Source organism: Ceratotherium simum, chromosome 28 (assembly GCF_057802395.1).
Source record: "Ceratotherium simum simum isolate JZ-2026a chromosome 28, ASM5780239v1, whole genome shotgun sequence".
NCBI classification, from domain to species: domain Eukaryota; kingdom Metazoa; phylum Chordata; class Mammalia; order Perissodactyla; family Rhinocerotidae; genus Ceratotherium; species Ceratotherium simum.
Window position 1 is genome coordinate 1,743,773 of NC_141927.1, and position 16,856 is coordinate 1,760,628.

At 45.6% G+C, this 16,856-nt stretch overlaps 1 protein-coding gene across 2 annotated transcripts in view; it reads left to right on the forward strand.

Moving 5' to 3' along the window:
- MYOM2 (myomesin 2) overlaps positions 1–16,856 on the forward strand; it is an 87,970-nt gene that overhangs the window by 13,340 nt on the left and 57,774 nt on the right. For both annotated transcript variants that reach the window (XM_087418644.1, XM_087418645.1), the window contains 7 exons: positions 3,981–4,069; positions 4,162–4,212; positions 6,637–6,801; positions 10,790–10,951; positions 13,403–13,544; positions 15,867–16,066; positions 16,690–16,743. In XM_087418644.1, the coding sequence (XP_087274770.1) occupies positions 3,981–4,069; positions 4,162–4,212; positions 6,637–6,801; positions 10,790–10,951; positions 13,403–13,544; positions 15,867–16,066; positions 16,690–16,743 (863 nt within the window). The remainder of the gene's footprint in view (positions 1–3,980; positions 4,070–4,161; positions 4,213–6,636; positions 6,802–10,789; positions 10,952–13,402; positions 13,545–15,866; positions 16,067–16,689; positions 16,744–16,856) is intronic.

Sequence of the window (16,856 nt, forward strand, 5' to 3'; positions counted from 1 at the left end):
GAAACTATCTCTGTCAACACTGGGAGCCCGTCCAAACAGAAAATAAAACCCTTGCCCCTTAATCACTTGCTTGCAATTTCTCAGCATGAAGTCAAGGCTTGAATTAGACTCCGTGGGCAAGCTAAATGCTTCTCTGGAGCTGTCTTGGGAAGGAGAGAAGGGATGGAGTCCCACTGGGTTGTGCTCAGGCATGGGGGTCTCCAAATCACCCAGGGACAAAATTTCAAGCTGGGCTCAGTATCCTCAGTAGCTGCCAAGCCCTGCCTGTCCACCCCCCCCCCCGCCCCGCCCCCTGCATCCACTCTGTCCATGCCACAGATGCCCTACTTCCTACAGCCCACCCACGGCACCAGGAGTCCACACCCCAACACAGACGTGCATGCTTATTTATAATCTACATATGTCCCAATATATTTGATATAATGGAAAACATTTACAAAAGAGAAATGCAAAAAGAGTGAGATAACAGTAAACAGAACCAGAGGTTCTAACTTCCCTGCACACCCAGTGTGTTATCTTGTACTGCCTCGCTGGGCACACCCTACATCGGGGACAATTCTAGTAAATCGGTGGGTCTGAATGTTTTCGGGTTGTGGACTTCTTCGCAAACCAGAGGAACACTGTGGATCCTCTCTCCTGGATAAATGCCTGTGAGCACATGCGCTTATATTTTGCGTATCATCGCAGAAGGTTTAATCTCCTAAGTACAGGGTTCCCAGCCTGGTCCCTCCCGCTAAGTATGAAGTGCTAATTGGTTCCTTGACGAGCCCGTCAGTGCTAATGTGTTAGGTGGCTCTCCCTCGGATCTTAATGTCCTAAGTCAACTGAAAAACAGGCTCAAAATCCTGTGGGAGAAGCTGTTCTCTGGGGGGCCTTGGCACGTGGGACTCCTCTGCTCCTTCCTTCTCTTCTCTGGTGCAAGCAGTTGTTTTCACCAATTCCATTGCAGCCAATTCCTTTCCCGTATCCCTCCCAGCTAGTCCCAGCTAAGGAACAATGACAGAACAATTAATATGTTGGAATGTAAAGGTGAAGGACATGGCCTTCGACTAGGAGGGAAAGGGAATCTTCTTTGAACTTTGGTCCAGGAATTCAGCTAACAACCAATACACTAATTAAAATAACTAATAATATACAAGGTTAATATAGTACTCTAAAATTACAAAGTGTTTTCAAATACGTTGTTTTATTTAATTATCAAAGTCACCCGAGTAAAGCGTAGGTACTCAATAAATGTCTCTGAGACATTTAAAATCCATACTGTGTATTTATTGTAGAGCCAGTAGATGAGCCCTCTCAGGCTGAGCTGAGGCAGGCACAGATCTGACGTGAGGACTTGTGCCTGGTGACTGCAGTCGTATAATACACTCAGCAACCATTTCCCCCTGGATTTTATTCTGATTGCACAATATTGCAAAATTCCTGATTCACAAAGATAAGCAGTTGCAAATGGAAACATTGTTTTACCTTGAAATCTCAGAATATTTTTCAATTAAGCTGAGAAGTCAGGAGCAGCTTTGCCTGAGGCTGGCTGTGCACCAACAAATTGGCTGCAGCCCAAAGCTTGTGTTGTTGGGCTTCAGTATGCGACTAGCCTATGGTACGTTGAGGACATATTTTTACCATGATTTAAAAAACTGATAAAATGCATATTGGAGAAGAAATTGGTAGCAGACTTGGGAGAGTCAGTTTGGAAACTATGGGGCACAGTTTGAAAACCACTGATAGTGACATCCAGCAGGATTTTTGACATGATGGACATGCTCTAAGTGAAGTCCACACCCTCTTCTCTGAGCACTCACTGTGGGCTCAGGCTCTATAACCTCCTCACTCAAGAACTGGTAGCTACGTTGACCAGTTGGGCGCAGGGGACAGTCCATCCTGTCCAGGTGTCCAGGGGTCACTCCCTGTGCTGGACCTGCCCCGTCCACTCTGCTCGGTGCGAGTGTCTTGTGTTGCCTTCTCGCTCCTCCTTCTAAGTCTCAGTCACTGTGGGTTCCAGAACAGGTCTAGGTCGGGAGACCTTGATCAAGCAGATTTGATAGAACGCCTTGCTTCTTTTCTCCAGTGTGCCCTGGCCTTCCACTACTGCCAGCGGTGCCTGTGGGTGCACGGCTCTTGTTTCTCTCATCTGTCGGGATATTGCTGTTGGGGGCGGGATCCTAGTAGAGAAAGATTAGGGCTAGTCCCAGAAGAATACCCTCATGTTTGGAGAATGCATTTATGAAAATACAGCGGTTTCGTTGTTTAGAAGAAATAACACAGGCACAGAGGAAAAAAAAATTCAAGCAATGCCTAAGGGTATGGGAGAGAAGGAATTCTTCCTCCCACCCCAGCCCCCAGCCCCCCGCTGTGTTCCTGCGAGGCAGCTGCTGTGCTGGCTGTGGGCGTGTGGGTGCATGCATTGTGTGAGCAGATTAGCACAGAGCGTTAGTGCTTAGCAGTGGAGAAAGCATTCGCACTGCGAGATTTTTATGTTTCACGCTCACTCTGACTCTGCCCCTGAGGATAAGAGGTCCCCGAAGTGTATTTGGGAATTGCATGGCGCAGTAGCTCTAATGAGTTCAGGCTGGAATTGCAGCTTTGGTGATGGGCTCTATGGTTCGGCTTGCATTCCTCCAAGGTGAACCCAAAAGAAGGCACTTACTTTGAACATCTACAGGACTGGGCTCCGTCCGTGATATGTCCCTTGCGCAGTGGCATTCAAGGAGGCCTGACACATTGCAACCGGATTTGAACCTCATGGAGGAAGGGGCGGGCTTCTTAGCAGACAGCATAAGTCTCTGAAACTCTCTGTCTCCCCTTTATGGTAGACATGGTGTATTCTTTGGTCAAAGAACATATTTTCAGCTCCAGTGGAATAGAGAAGAAAATAAAATTACTAATGACCTCCCAAGAACGGATTTGTCTCTGGGAGCAGTGGTGGCTTAAAGCACTTTATAAGTAAGGCTTGAGTAAACTTTTTCTTTCTTTCTGGTGAGTGGGGTTTTTGTTAGTTCCCTTCCCATATTGACGTAATGCTCAAGATGCCTGCTTCTGGATAGGCTGCAGAAGCTAGCACAAAGAGGGCAAATTTTGGAGTTAGGTGAACCTTGTGTACCCAGCTTCTTCAAGTGTCAGCTTTCTCCCATGTTAATGGGCTAACTGTATCTATTTTTTAGGGCACTGGAGACTATTATACAAAATAGCCAACGTCAAGTCACTAGCAGACTGCCTGGCGTTTAGTAAAATCTCAACGAGCATCAGCCCCTCCTCCTACATCCCTCTTGTCTCAGTGATGTTTTCTGCAGGAGCTGGTGGTAAGATAGCTCATAGCCAAGAAAACAAGCTTCAACTTTGGCGAGATGGATGTGGGGAGACGGAGGAGCTCCACCCTCGAGAAACTGGAGTCTGGAGGTTCTTGAGTCATTGTTCTTTCCAGGGGGGAACATGCCTCCCTCATAACTCTCCTAGGACAGATGTGTCAGGTGGGGTCCAGCTCAGACATCTTCAACACACCCTCGAGTGAGTGAGACTTATCTGAGTGATCATATTACTTTGGGGTTCTGGACATAATCTCCCATCAGCACGAGAATCCCTGGTGGGGAGTGAGGTGAGGTTAATTCTCCTGGAGGGTGAGGTCATTGGAGCCTGCCCATTGACAAGATAAAACCACGAATTCTATAGAGGTAGAGAAATAAGACCGGAACGGATTATAGACTTCTCCTCCACAATGAAGTTAAGGATTATCAGAAATGCTAGTGCATTTTTTTCCTCAAAGCCAAAGCCAAGCCGTAGTCCAGAATCAGACTCACCCGGGTCTATAATTAATACCTCGTTCCAAGGATAGAGCTGGCATTGTTCTTAAGCATCACCATGAACAACGGATCCAGGTCACCCGAGCTGCTCTCGAGTAATGTCTGTGGTCACATTCGGGTCACCGACTTGTCAAAACAGTCCCGCAGTGCGTTCAGGACGGCGTCTGGCTTTTTCTCTCCAAGGGCACACTTTGACGATACTGCAACCTACTCCGCGGTGGCGACGAACGTGCATGGACAGGTGTCGACCAACGCGGCGGTCGTGGTGAGAAGTGAGTTTGCACGTTCCTGGGGGGGTGGGGGGCGGTTGCTGCCTTCGTGCCTTCTTTCTCTTTCTTCGTCTTGCTCACCAGCTGTCTTGCAGGGTTCCGAGGAGACGAGGAGCCGTTCCATTCCGTGGGACTCCCAATTGGATGTAAGTGGATTCTTTTTCCTATTCAGGCAGAACAATGTGTGGTGACATAGTGTATAATTTTAAAAATTATTGTCTAATGGTGAAATATATATATTTTTAAATCATATTTCAAAAGACGCTTCCAAGTTTTTCCTGGCCAGGGTTAGTCTGCTGACGATCTGTTCCCATGTAATTCTGTGGCTAGGGGGAATTTTTAGACACTGGTGAAATTGTTGCCTTGAGAGACTTTACATTTTTGAATTGGGGAAAAAAAAGGAATCCAACTCCTTGACATGAATGCGTACAGTTGCCACAGTTTTCCTTTTTTTCCCCAAAATTCGCTGTGCTCATTTTTAGCAAACAGCTGAGGTGGATCAACAGGAGGATATGCAGCAGCCCCAGGCCTGCCTTTATGTGGCTTAAATTCCTTTTCCCGGATACACGTGATACGTGCTGTGGCATGTGTGACTTGGCATCCTGGTCTTCCACTTACTGTCGCATCCTTGAGGTTTCCCTGTGTACTTTGTGAGAGCCACCAGCTCTTCCGTGATGCTGATGGACCCTATGCCACCATGTGGTCTCCTGTTTCCACGGTGACCTGCAGTGGGCCTGTAGGAGGCAAGTGGGGTCTCTTTCTGAGATCCAGGGCTAGTTTTCAACTAGACGGCCCAAGAAGCTGGTTGACCAGAGTCAAGGGAGGGTGGAGAAGGCAGCCGTGGGATGGCATCTTGAGGACCATGACTTGGTAGACTACTTTCAAAATGTTATGGTTTGGGAATGAGATTTCGGATCGACCTGACCCTCCAAAAGACTACTTGCGTCTTCCCGTGGCAGCTTTGATTTGATCATAATCTGAGGTCCAGATGTTGCAAATCCAGTGTCTGTGAGAGAAGCACTGACCAGAACAGTGACGGAGGGGAAGCCTTTCTGGCGGCCACTGAACACTTTGTGTGTAACCTCCTTTGGGTAATTTCTGCGTGAATTTTATTGATGGTCTTATGTCCAACACTTGGGGGCGTCCAGGACCACTCACAGGCAAGGGGCACAAGTTCAAGGCCAGCGCAGTGGAGAGTCGGGGAGACCTGAGCCTGGTGTGACGGGTGTCCTGGATTCCAAGGACAGCGCAGTTTCCACTTGGAGGCCGGCCCTGACGCACTGACCAAGCTGGAAGGGGCCTCAGAAGCTGCCCAGTCCCGTCCGATGGGTTTCTTCTATTTGTTAAAATTTTATCTTTCTAAGTAAAAACTTCAAAGTATTTACAACCTCCGAAATTATGGATCAGACACAGTAGATGCTCCTGTATTCACCCCCCATTTTAATAAATGTAAATACGCTGCCATTTTGCTTCAGTTACTTTTTAAAATTGAAGTCAAATTGGCATCGCACAAAATAAAGCATGTTCAAGTGTGCAGTGCGGTGGCACTCATTATCTTTGGAGGACTAAAGCTGTCACAGAGACGATGAAGCTCCACGATCTTTCCCTGCCCCTTCCCCATTCGAGGCCTTCCTCCTAAGTGGAAACCATCATCTTAAAGTCTGCAGCTATTTTCAAAAATTTCACTGCACGTGTGTATTTGTAAATCATAGATTTTTTTTTTGTTGTTTAAAAATGTTACTGTAGATTTTTTTCAGAAGTGTACTTTCTCCCCCACAAACATTATATTTTTGAGATTTAATCAGGCTGATACCATGGGATCTAGTTAACTCACTTTGTCTGTACTGTAAGTGGTGTTCTATCGGTGAGCACAACACGGTTCGTTCTGAAGATGAGAAAGCTGTGGTCTCGGAGTCTGCGTGACCTGAAGCCACACCTGGGGCCGATGCAGAATTTAAACTCTACTCTTAACACGTGGTTTGGGGTCCAGGTTGCCTCCCTGCACATCCGTGCCTCTCCATCCCCTTTGGCACAAATGGCAAGGTACAACCCCAAGACTGGTTTTCTGATTCTACAGAAGTGGCTTGTCTGAGTTAGCTCTGCTGTCATAACAAATGCCACAGACCGGGGGGCTTAACCAACAGACATTGACTGCTCATGGTTCCGGAGGCTGGAGGTCCAAGATCAAGGTGCCGGCCACGTGGGTGAGGCTGTCTTCCTGGCTGGTGGATGGCTCCTTCTCACTGTGTCCCCACAGGGGGGAGAGAGAAAGGGCTCTGGTCTCCTCCTTATAAGGACACTAATCCCATCATGGGGCCCGCTCCCATGGCCTCATCTAAACCTAATCTCCTCCCCAAGGCCCCACCTCTAGTCCCATGCCTTTGCGGGTAAAGGCTTCAAGCTGTGAATTTGGGGAGAAGAATCATTCATTCCAAAATGCGGCTCATTTGAGGAAGTGAACATTACATGGTGGTGGGAAATACACTTTTCCAGAAATGGCCTGACATGTGGGCTGTGCCTGAAGTCCGCTCGCCCCCTGTGCTCTAACTGTGTCCCTTCTCTCTGTGCAGTGCCCTTATCGTCCGTGATTCCATACATGCACTTTGACGTCCAGTTTTTGGAGAAATTCGGGGTCACCTTCAGAAGAGAAGGCGAGACTCTCACTCTTAAGTGCACGCTGCTGGTGACACCGGAGCTGAAAAGGGTGCAGCCTCGGGCCGAGTGGTACCGGGACGGTGAGTGCAGGGACAGCCACCCACACCCGGGGGAAGCGTTCCGCCCACCTGCTTCGGGTCTTGGCCACTTTGGGGTTAAAAGGAATTTTAAACTTTCCAGTTAATTTAGCATTGGTCTCTACCACCGTGATAGCTGCAGGCAGCAAAGCGGAACCTGGAGCCTGCCATCGACCATGAACTTCACCCAGGGGATGTGGAAAGGTAGACAGGGAGGGTCTGGGTTTGGAGGAGTCATCAGAGATTTTTATAGCTCCATAAAGAGGGTCTCCATGTGATTAAACAGAATGAGTGAGGTGTCTATATCTTTATGTTTTCCCTCGGCTACAACAATAGCCAGCATTTATTAGAGCTTATCATGTGCTGGGCTCTGTTCTGACTGTGATAACTCACTTAATTTCATAAGGACCCTGTGAGAGGGATGGTGGGGTTAGGTCCCTGTTACAGATGGGAGCTGGGATAAGGGACTTGCTCAAGGCTTCCCCTGGGAAGGGGCAGAGAGGGATCTGAACCCGGCACTCTGGTTCCAGGGTCCTTGTTCCTTGCCTCTGTGTGCCATTTCTTCAGTGGGCACAGCTTATCCTGTGCTGCCATGTGTACCCACCCGTAGAAGGAAACTTCTTCATCTTCCCTGGGCTGTTGCTTCTCAGGGAACTTGTTTTCTATGGATTCAATTACAAAATATTCTGTTGATATTTGTTCAGGTCCTAACACGATGCAAAATGCTACAAAGAAAAATACATCATTTCTGCCCATAAGATATTTATGGTCTAGTTGGGGAAAATGCACAAAATGGTACAGCAATGCCTTTAAAGTATAAGAAATGCACCAGAACACGTTATGATAATCTGCCGAATACGTGGTGCTGGCCGTGGGGACTGTCAGAGTAGAGCCAAGAAAACAGGTTTGGAGTGATGAAGGAGAGCTTGATGGAAAGAAAAACAAGGTTGTTGAAAGACGAGACTTTCAACTGGTGGGCAGCGGGTGGGACTCTGTGTGCTGAAGGACAGAGGCAGGAAGACATGGAAACGTGTCCTGGGCACAGAGAGTATACTGGTGACCTTGCACATAGCAGCTGGGAGTGAATGTGGGTTTGTAGGGGCATGAGACCCACGATCTTCTGGTGGAATAGAATAGTACGACCATGGCTGCTTTTTATGTTCCACGAGGGAGAGGGAAAGAGAGAGGAAGAGACACCCTGTGGTGGCAAAGGAGACTTAATCTATCCTTTGTAATTCTAGTTTAAGATTTAACATCTAATTTAAGTTCTAAGAATCTAATTTACTCTTTCTGGAGAGAAATGAAATTGATTTGAGGAGAGTTCTCCTAATATCCCCAAAGGGTGGTGACATCAATTTTAGAACTTCTCGTGTCTAGCAAGTGCCTGGAATTCTGGGCTCACGGCAGTTTCCCTGCCTTGACGAACGTGAAAGGAATATACACGTTCAAGAACCGTAGCTGACAAGCCTTCCTGCACATCCAGTCAGGGGCTTGCAACAGTTCTGGGATTTCTTGTAAAAGTAGTTGCATGACAACAGCCATGATCAGATCTTCGCAGGCTGTCTTATTCCAGTGGACACCAGTGGAGACCATTCTCTGTGGCTTATTTTTAGACATTAAAATGCAGGGAGATACTTTTCACTGCTTAAAATTAATGAGCTGTGAGCCACCGGGTGGCAGTGAAGCCCCGAGGCGATGTGTGCAGCAGGGAAAGTGAAACTGGGGACAAATGAAGGATTAGAGCTCTAATCTCATCACAGACGGGAGAGCCTTGCTTACTTATAATAAACCAAAGACCACTTTTGGGTGAGATTTGCACTTGAGGCCGATTTAGTAAGTTATGATAAGGTCATGAAGCCAATGATGGGATGGGCGTTGGTTCAAGGAACTGGCTCCCAACTACATGTGTTGCTAAAGGAGAGCATGACATGGGCCTGAGGGTCCTGTTCAGGTTACATACATGTAAACAGGCTGCATATTTAATCACCAGCAACGGTTTTCCCTTTAGTGTGTGAGCTTTACCGGAGAGAAGCAGGTTCTTGGACCAAGTGCCAGGATAGTATCCTGCCCTGAGTAATCTGGTGTCTTAGTCTGTTCGAGCTGTGATGACAAAATACTGCAGGCTGGGCGGCTTCAACAACAGCCGTATGTCTCCAGTTCTGGAGGCTGGAAGTCCCAGATGAAGGTGCTGCAGGGTTGGTTCCGGGTGGGCGTCCTCTTCCTGGCTTTCGGACAAGGGAGCCTTCTCTCTCCAGTCTAAGTTATTTACTTTGTCATCCCTTCTCACTAATTCTTATTTTGAATATTACATTTTTATTGTATTTTGAATTACATTGCATTGTATTGTGTTTTTATTGTACTAACCGTGTATCAGGTACTGCACTACTTCCTCAAGAAAAGAGATAAAAATGGATAAAACAACTTAGAATTTTTATTTTATGACATATTTGCCATTTTTATTCATGGTGCTGCCAAGTGGGGCTTTGCCTCTTAAGCCCCATGGAGCAAAAGTCGTCCTGCGTCTGTGCGCTGTGGGCCAGAGGACTCCGGGGTTTGTGGTCAAGTTTGATACATGCCAATTTTTAAAATTAAAAATATAAGAATAACTCCTTTTTCTTGTAACGAAGTGTATGTTTATTGCAAAAAATACCCCCTGAAAACTATAATTTCTCTAACAAAAATAACTATTATCCCTTTGTGGTTGGTATATCTCCGTATCTATACAAATATATTAAAGCAGGGAAGATGTATTCAATTTAAAATCTCTTTTTTTCATTTATTAAAAAAAAATTTTTTTTAAAATTTATTTAATTTTCCCCCAAAGCCCCAGTAGATAGTTGTATGTCACAGCTGCACATCCTTCTAGTTGCTGTATGTGGGACGCAGCCTCAGCATGGCCGGAGAAGCGGTGCGTCGGTGCACACCTGGGATCCGAACCCGGGCCGCCAGCAGTGGAGCGCCTGCACTTAACCGCTAAGCCACGGGGCCGGCCCCCTCTTTTTTTCATTTAATAAGCTATCATACACTCGTTTTTGTGGCACTGATTTTTCTTCGACAGCATTAGCCAGAGGCCACTGTATCTCCTTATGTGGATAGTCCATGCTTGCCTTGTATTTCACTGTTTGAGTTGGTTTGTATTTTTTCTGGTATAAACAATTCTGGAATTAAAGCCTCATCACGCGCCACTATTTGTTACCGTGGGACAATTCTTAGATTTGTATTTTGGTGTCCAAAATTGCCTGCATCTTTTAAGACTTTTGACAAACACTCTCTACTTGCCCTGTGTACCCGCATACCGACCAGAAGGAGAAGGATGACATGTCTTCCCGCCCTTCCCAATCGTGGGTGTTGCCTTGTTTCGTATTTGCCAAAATTAGTTGGAAAACAGTTTCTTGTTATTTTACTCTGAGTTTGCTTGATTTCCGGTTGAATATTTTCTCATACGCTTCCTCGTCATGGGCATTTCTTCTTTCACAATTTGCCTTTTCAGTTCCGTTGCCTTGTGACCTGTGGTTTGTTGGTACTTTATTATATCTCAGGAACCTCACGGAAGCCTTTCTCTATGCCAGCATCCAGGTTGCTTGCTTTCTGCAGGGTGGAGCACCTACTTCTAATGAAACGGAGCGTGGTAGATGTGATGAGGGTCACTGTGTGATGGACGAGGACATGGACCCAGACAGGAGCCCTCCAGCTGGGAAGCAGCAAGTGCTCTGAAGGCAAAGCCAGCGGTCCCTTCACGATACGCTCCATCTTTATACTCTCGACATCGACCCTTTGTCCTGTGCTGCAAATTCTTCTTCCCTCCTGATCCTTCATTTGTTCGTGTGTCCTCTGTGTAAACAGCTTTCAGTTTTTTATGAAGTGAAGCTTCGTTCCTTGGTGTCGCACTGGGAGGTCCTGCCCCACCACGCCTGCACGTCTGTCCACGTATGTTGTCTTTGATTTCTTTGGTGGTTTCTGAAGCAAATTCTGCATTTGGGTGCTCTTCCAGATGTGCTGCTGAAAGAGTCCAAGTGGACAAAGATGTTCTTCGGGGAGGGCCAGGCCTCGCTGTCCTTCAGCCACCTGAACAAGGATGACGAAGGTCTGTACACTCTGAGGATCGTGTCTCGAGGAGGCATCAGAGAGCACAGCGCCTTCCTGTTTGTGAGAGGTGCGTCGGCCCGGGTGTGAATGTGGTCCCAGGGAGGGCCTGAGCCTCACGGGGAGGGGAGACCTCGGGCAGATGGAGGACTAAGCAGAAGGGGGAGCAGGGTGACTTTGCTCCGTGGACACTTCCAGATGGTGAAGTAGATATTTCCTAGCTACACATCGGATCGCATCCTGACAATAAGTCCATGAAATCAGTGAGATATAATTGGGAATAGGTCAGAATCAGAGCTTTCTGTCTGTCTGATCACTGATAAAATTGCTAGAATTTATAAAACGACTCCAAAGAGAGAGCACACCTGAATTACTAATGCTCAAGGGAATTTCGCACAAGAGTGGAGAGGGGACTGGAGCAGGGGCCGCCTGTGTCTCCCGTTCCTCTCCCTCCCTCCAGGCTTGCTTCCAAGTCTACGATGGCGGCAACCACTGCTGTTATTATTACCGCTGACTTCAATTAACTGTGTGCTGAAGACAGTCACGCTGCCTGTACCTGCTGAGTGCTCTGTCTCAGCGGTCCATGTAGGGTCGTGTGACTCTCACAGCAGCCCCAGGGGAAGGCTTTACTGATCCCATCATGTGAAAAGCACAGCAAATTCACCACACGCCAGCACAGTGTTAGATATGATATATGTATTTTATATATATATTATAGATAAATGCCTATCATATATAGACATATAGGTGTACATATGTATGTGTGTATTTATATGTACATTTCATTTATATACATATTCTATATATATTATATATAAAATGGATAAATGGATCTATGAATTGGATAAAATTATGTATATATTTATACATGTACCTGTATGTATATATACACATATACATACAGGTACATATATGTATATGCATATGTACATACATATGTACACACATATGTATATGTAACCTAAAATTCTTATTGTTCTCTGTTTGTCAGTGACGATGTGGAGGCTCAGAGGCAGGGGAACCTCTTCCAAGTGCAAGAGCTGGGGTTTCGGTTCTCTGGGAGCTGGGAGCTGGAGTGCCCCCTTGCAGAGTGGCAGCCCCGTGTTTTGGGGAGGCAGCACCTCTGAATGGGCTCCCTCAGGCTTTTCTCAGCACCTGCCCCAGACACCCTGTAGCCTCTGTCTTAGAGGCCCCTCCTCACCAGGCACAGCTGAACCGCTGTGAAGAATGGACACACTCTACTCTAGTTGGCTGGCGGTTGCTGTCCTGATCCCGGGGCCCCATCTCCCCAGTCTGCGCCATCTGCTGGCTGCTATGCCCTCCATTCTGACCAACTGGCCTGAAGTGCTTCCCACACCTCTGTGCCTGCCTGGTTCCAGGGCACATGTGCCTGGAACAACCCTGTCAGTGTATCGTCCTTCCCAAACCAGATCAGTTAGATCAGAGCATGAAGGAAGGGCCGTGTCATTGGGAATACTTAAAAAAAAAAAGAACAAATGCTGAACAAATAAGGGCATTCACCCTCCCCTCCCCCACATGATGACATAAGCTTACGAGGCTGGGGTTTTAGACACTTCCACAAAGTTTTACCACTTTTATTAGGTTGGCATTAAAACGTACCTTCCATTCTCTGTGTATGCCTCCTGGCAAGATGTTTCGCCTCATAAAAGTGCAATAAATACAACATAGCTGAAATTGCCTTGCTTATTCCGCTCCACCAACACATTTGGGGGGGTTCAACTGTTCTGATTACTTTCTGAGGATTTTGAATGTGAGAGAAAATATTTGGCTCCATGTCAAGAAATTCTTAGCTTTTTAATATGCTGAGGAGACTCGGACGAGAAACTGTATAATGCTTACACTGCTAAGCAGGTAGAACAGCCATGGTTACTGAGTAAACACGTATTTTGGATAAGGGAATTAAATGTTCAGTGTATTAACTTTCTGAATAGCTCTGTTGGCCTTCAGTGCTGGTGTAATTAAAGTTTGAAAACCAAACCTAATTGCATTGTGATCACAAACAGGCTGAGAAATGAACAAATCGAGTATGGACCCAAACACTCGCTCACAACTTGCAGGAAAAACATTTTTAAATCTTCAGATCTTCTAAGGATTTTGAAATATGAAAGTGTCTAAGGTAATATTTCTCAGGTGTTAAAAAGGCCACATTATCATTATGGTTTCATCAGCAAATTTTTGATGACACGACATTACCTAATAGCATGCCATCAAGAGAAGGTGGACTTTAAGTTTGGATCCAATTATGAAAAATAATAGATTCGAGCATTTTGTAGAGGACAGAATGTTTTGAATTCTTAAAAAAACTCATCAATATGTTTATATTTCTTGTCACCAATCCATCACAGTAAAAAAATACTCAAGTCGTGTGGATGTGAGGGTTTAACGGTGGGCCAAAGGGAGCAGGTGGAGTTCTGAGTTGGAAGAAGCTGTCAACAGGCTTCAAAATGAGCCCCCTCTACATGACCCTGGGCACACATCTTTTCTCTCCTCCCCCACCCAGACGCTGACCCACTGGTCACAGGGGCTCCTGGCGCGCCCATGGACTTGCAGTGTCACGATGCCAACCGAGATTATGTCATTGTAACGTGGAAGCCACCCAACACCACCACCGAGAGCCCCGTCATCGGCTACTTCATTGATCGGTGAGCGTCCATTGCGTTCTTCCAGGCATGGAAATGTTCCTGAAACGAATATTGTCATGGACAGCATATTTGGGGGTGTCTAAACTCAAGTTCATGACACCATTCTTGATGGGATCTAGGTCCTTCACTATTTTGGTCATTTTACGCTCCTGATGAGAGAATTGGTAAATATTGCCAAATAGGCGGGACCTAGTGTAACCACGTTAGATTTCTTTGTGTTGTAATTGGAGCTCTGTCTGTCTGTTCAGTGCCCAGCATCAAATCACATCTTACCTCTCCAGGCGTGAGGTGGGTTTCCCTGTTCTGCAGAGGGTTCAGCCTGGGGCTGGGAATGAGGCTCCGTCTGAGTAGGTTCTGCCCTGTTCCTCCTCCCGAGGACCAGGATGAGAGACGTAGCTAAGGAGAGTGCCAGCTCATTCACACCCAAAGTCCTATTCCTCTTCTCTATTAAATAATAAAGTTTTCTTCTTGTTTCCAAGTTAAAAATATTGAAGATTCAAAGTAAAAATTGTTGGAATTTATCTTTGAGTCAGTAACTTAAATGTAGGTCATCACTAAACCCAATAGAGTTTTAACTCTTTCCTGCTCCTTTCCTTGATAGAGCACTTATAGCCTGGGAATGAAACTCAGTAGGGCCAGTGAATTTATTGGATATGCAATTTATGCCTCAAATATGCATTTCAATCACTGAAAGAAATTACAGTCAAAGGAAATGAATTTAGATGAAAGACAGTAGGGTCTACACTATTGGGTTATAAGAGAATCGTTCCTGGTAGGAATTTAAAATTTTATATGTATAAAACATAATAAAACAAGATGGTTATTTCAGGAATAAAATCAATTAGCTTGGTTTTTGTGGCATTATCTTGATTAAATTCTCTTCTCCAACCTAACAAAGCTACTTGTTTAGGTAAAATATTCACTGTTGGGGTAATATTTTTTTTTTTTTTTTTTTTTGTGAGGAGATCAGCCCTGTGCTAACATCCACCAATCCTTCTTTTTTTGCTGAGGAAGACGGCCCTGGGCTAACATCTGTGCCCATCTTCCTCCACTTTATATGGGACGCCGCCACAGCATGGCTTGCCAAGCAGTGCGTCGGTGCGCGCCCGGGATCCGAACCAGCGAACCCCGGGCCGCCGCAGCAGAGCGCGTGCACTTAACCGCTTGCACCATCGGGCCGGCCCCTGTTGGGGTAATATTTTGATATGCTGGAGTCAGATTTGCAGAGGGTGTTGTTCAGGCTTTACTTTGAATTAAAAAACAAAAAACAAAAGCCATTTTCTATTCTGCAACACTTGATAATTTTTCCAACCATTTGGCAAAAATGATTAATAAGTTAATAATCCATTCTCCTCTCTCCCTGGTTAAAGAAGATAAAGGCAGTGGAACATTCTGGATCCGGAAGGCAGTCCTTTCCTGAGCTCCCTCCCACCCTTGCCAGTTGTTGATTTAGGCTGAGGTTTTCCCTGCCAGACTCTCAGTTTTGACCTTGTCATACTCTGGCTGAAACAGGTCAGCACACGTGGGTCAGAGAACTTTCATTAAAAATTCTCAGTAGTCAGGAGGAAAGAGACTCAATTCTTTCTAAAGCGAATGTACAACCCCGACGCTGAGCAGCTCTGAAAGATCAATTTCCTGAGCTTGTTATTTTCTCCTGGGAATTTGACATGAAGTTTTGGTCCTGAAATTTCTCAACCCGTGAAAAATGGAGGTTACTCTTTTCTACATTTTCAGGTTTCTGGTCAGGACTTGATTAATATTTTGAAAAGACTTCCAAATTCCACATGAGAAGCGTTCTAGAAAGGAACATCTTACCATCATTGGAATAGACTGTGAGCCAACATTCCAATGAGAACTCCCTCCACTGGCTCGGTAGAGTAAGATGCGTGTGTGGCACATGGAGGGAGGGGCCATTCCATTTCCTTGGCTTGGCATCAGGCGTGCTGGGGGCTTAGGGCAGAGCCCTGTGATTTTGCCACGTAAATTGGAAAAAGAATTATCAAGGATGGATCTGAAATGACTTTTGGAGGAGACTTTGCCTAAATGTAACTGAAGGCAGGAATTGATTTTCAGCTATAAATTATAATGGCTCAGGGCAATATATATATATATATATATATATATATACACACACACACACACATTTATACTACTATTTGTATAAATAGTTGTTTTGACAGCATCGATTTTACCAATGTAAGATATTTTCCTGTTATAATTGTTTTGCTTATGTAATATATATGTGTAATGTATGTGTATACCTGTATATATGTATTAGACTCACATATTTGTTATTTTCTACCTTTTTTTTTTAATTTGAAGATGTGAAGTGGGAACTGACAATTGGGTTCAGTGCAATGATGCCCCTGTGAAAATCTGCAAATACCCTGTGACTGGACTTTTTGAAGGAAGGTCTTACATATTCCGAGTGAGGGCGGTCAATAATGCGGGGATCAGCAGGCCTTCTAGAGTCTCTGAAGCTGTGGCTGCCCTTGACCCCGTTGACCTGAAAAGGTTAAAAGGTAGGTCGATAAAATTTCAAGTTCCAACGAGGACTGGGAGACTTGGGGCCGTTTTGTGTGACTTGTTCTTTCTCCTTTGCCCCCAGTGTACACGAGCTTTAAGAACATCTTCATGGGCTGAACTAGGGCAGCGATACTGCGTGGTCTCTGATGGCTCCGTCAATGTCACTTTAGAGTGGATGTAGCCAGGCTGGCGTTTATACTTTGAAACTGACCTAATGCTCTTCACTGAAACCCCGTTAGGTTGGCTCTTAGTCCATCGATGGTAGAATTTCAACACATGATGAGACTCAGAAGGCGTGGAAACCAAGCTGCTCTATTTCTGAATTTTAATTTCACACGACACAGATTCCTTAGTGGGATTGGGCCCTAAATCATGGTTTTAAGTGAGCCACTATATTTTCCTTATGCGCATGGTGTTTTGAATCCGATACAAAGAGCTGAGAAGCACTAAATATTGTTGAGACTGCTTCCAAAATATCAAATCTGGTTATTTCAGAGTAGTGAGTATGTTGTAATCGTAATGCGAAGGCGATCCAGACCTTGTACTCAACTCGGGAAACCAGTGTTTTCTTTAGGAACCCTTTGAATGTCAAATTGAACATCAGCCTTTCTCTCTGCAGGAGTCCACTTGGAGGGAGATAAAGAAATTGTAATGTATGAGGATGAATCTGAAGGTAAGTAGTGCTTCACTACTTCATTTCTGCTGCTCATACCCGCAGAATTTAGGGTTGTAACTAGAGACAAGAGAGATGGAGAAAAAACACCCACGTGGGGTACACTCTTTACA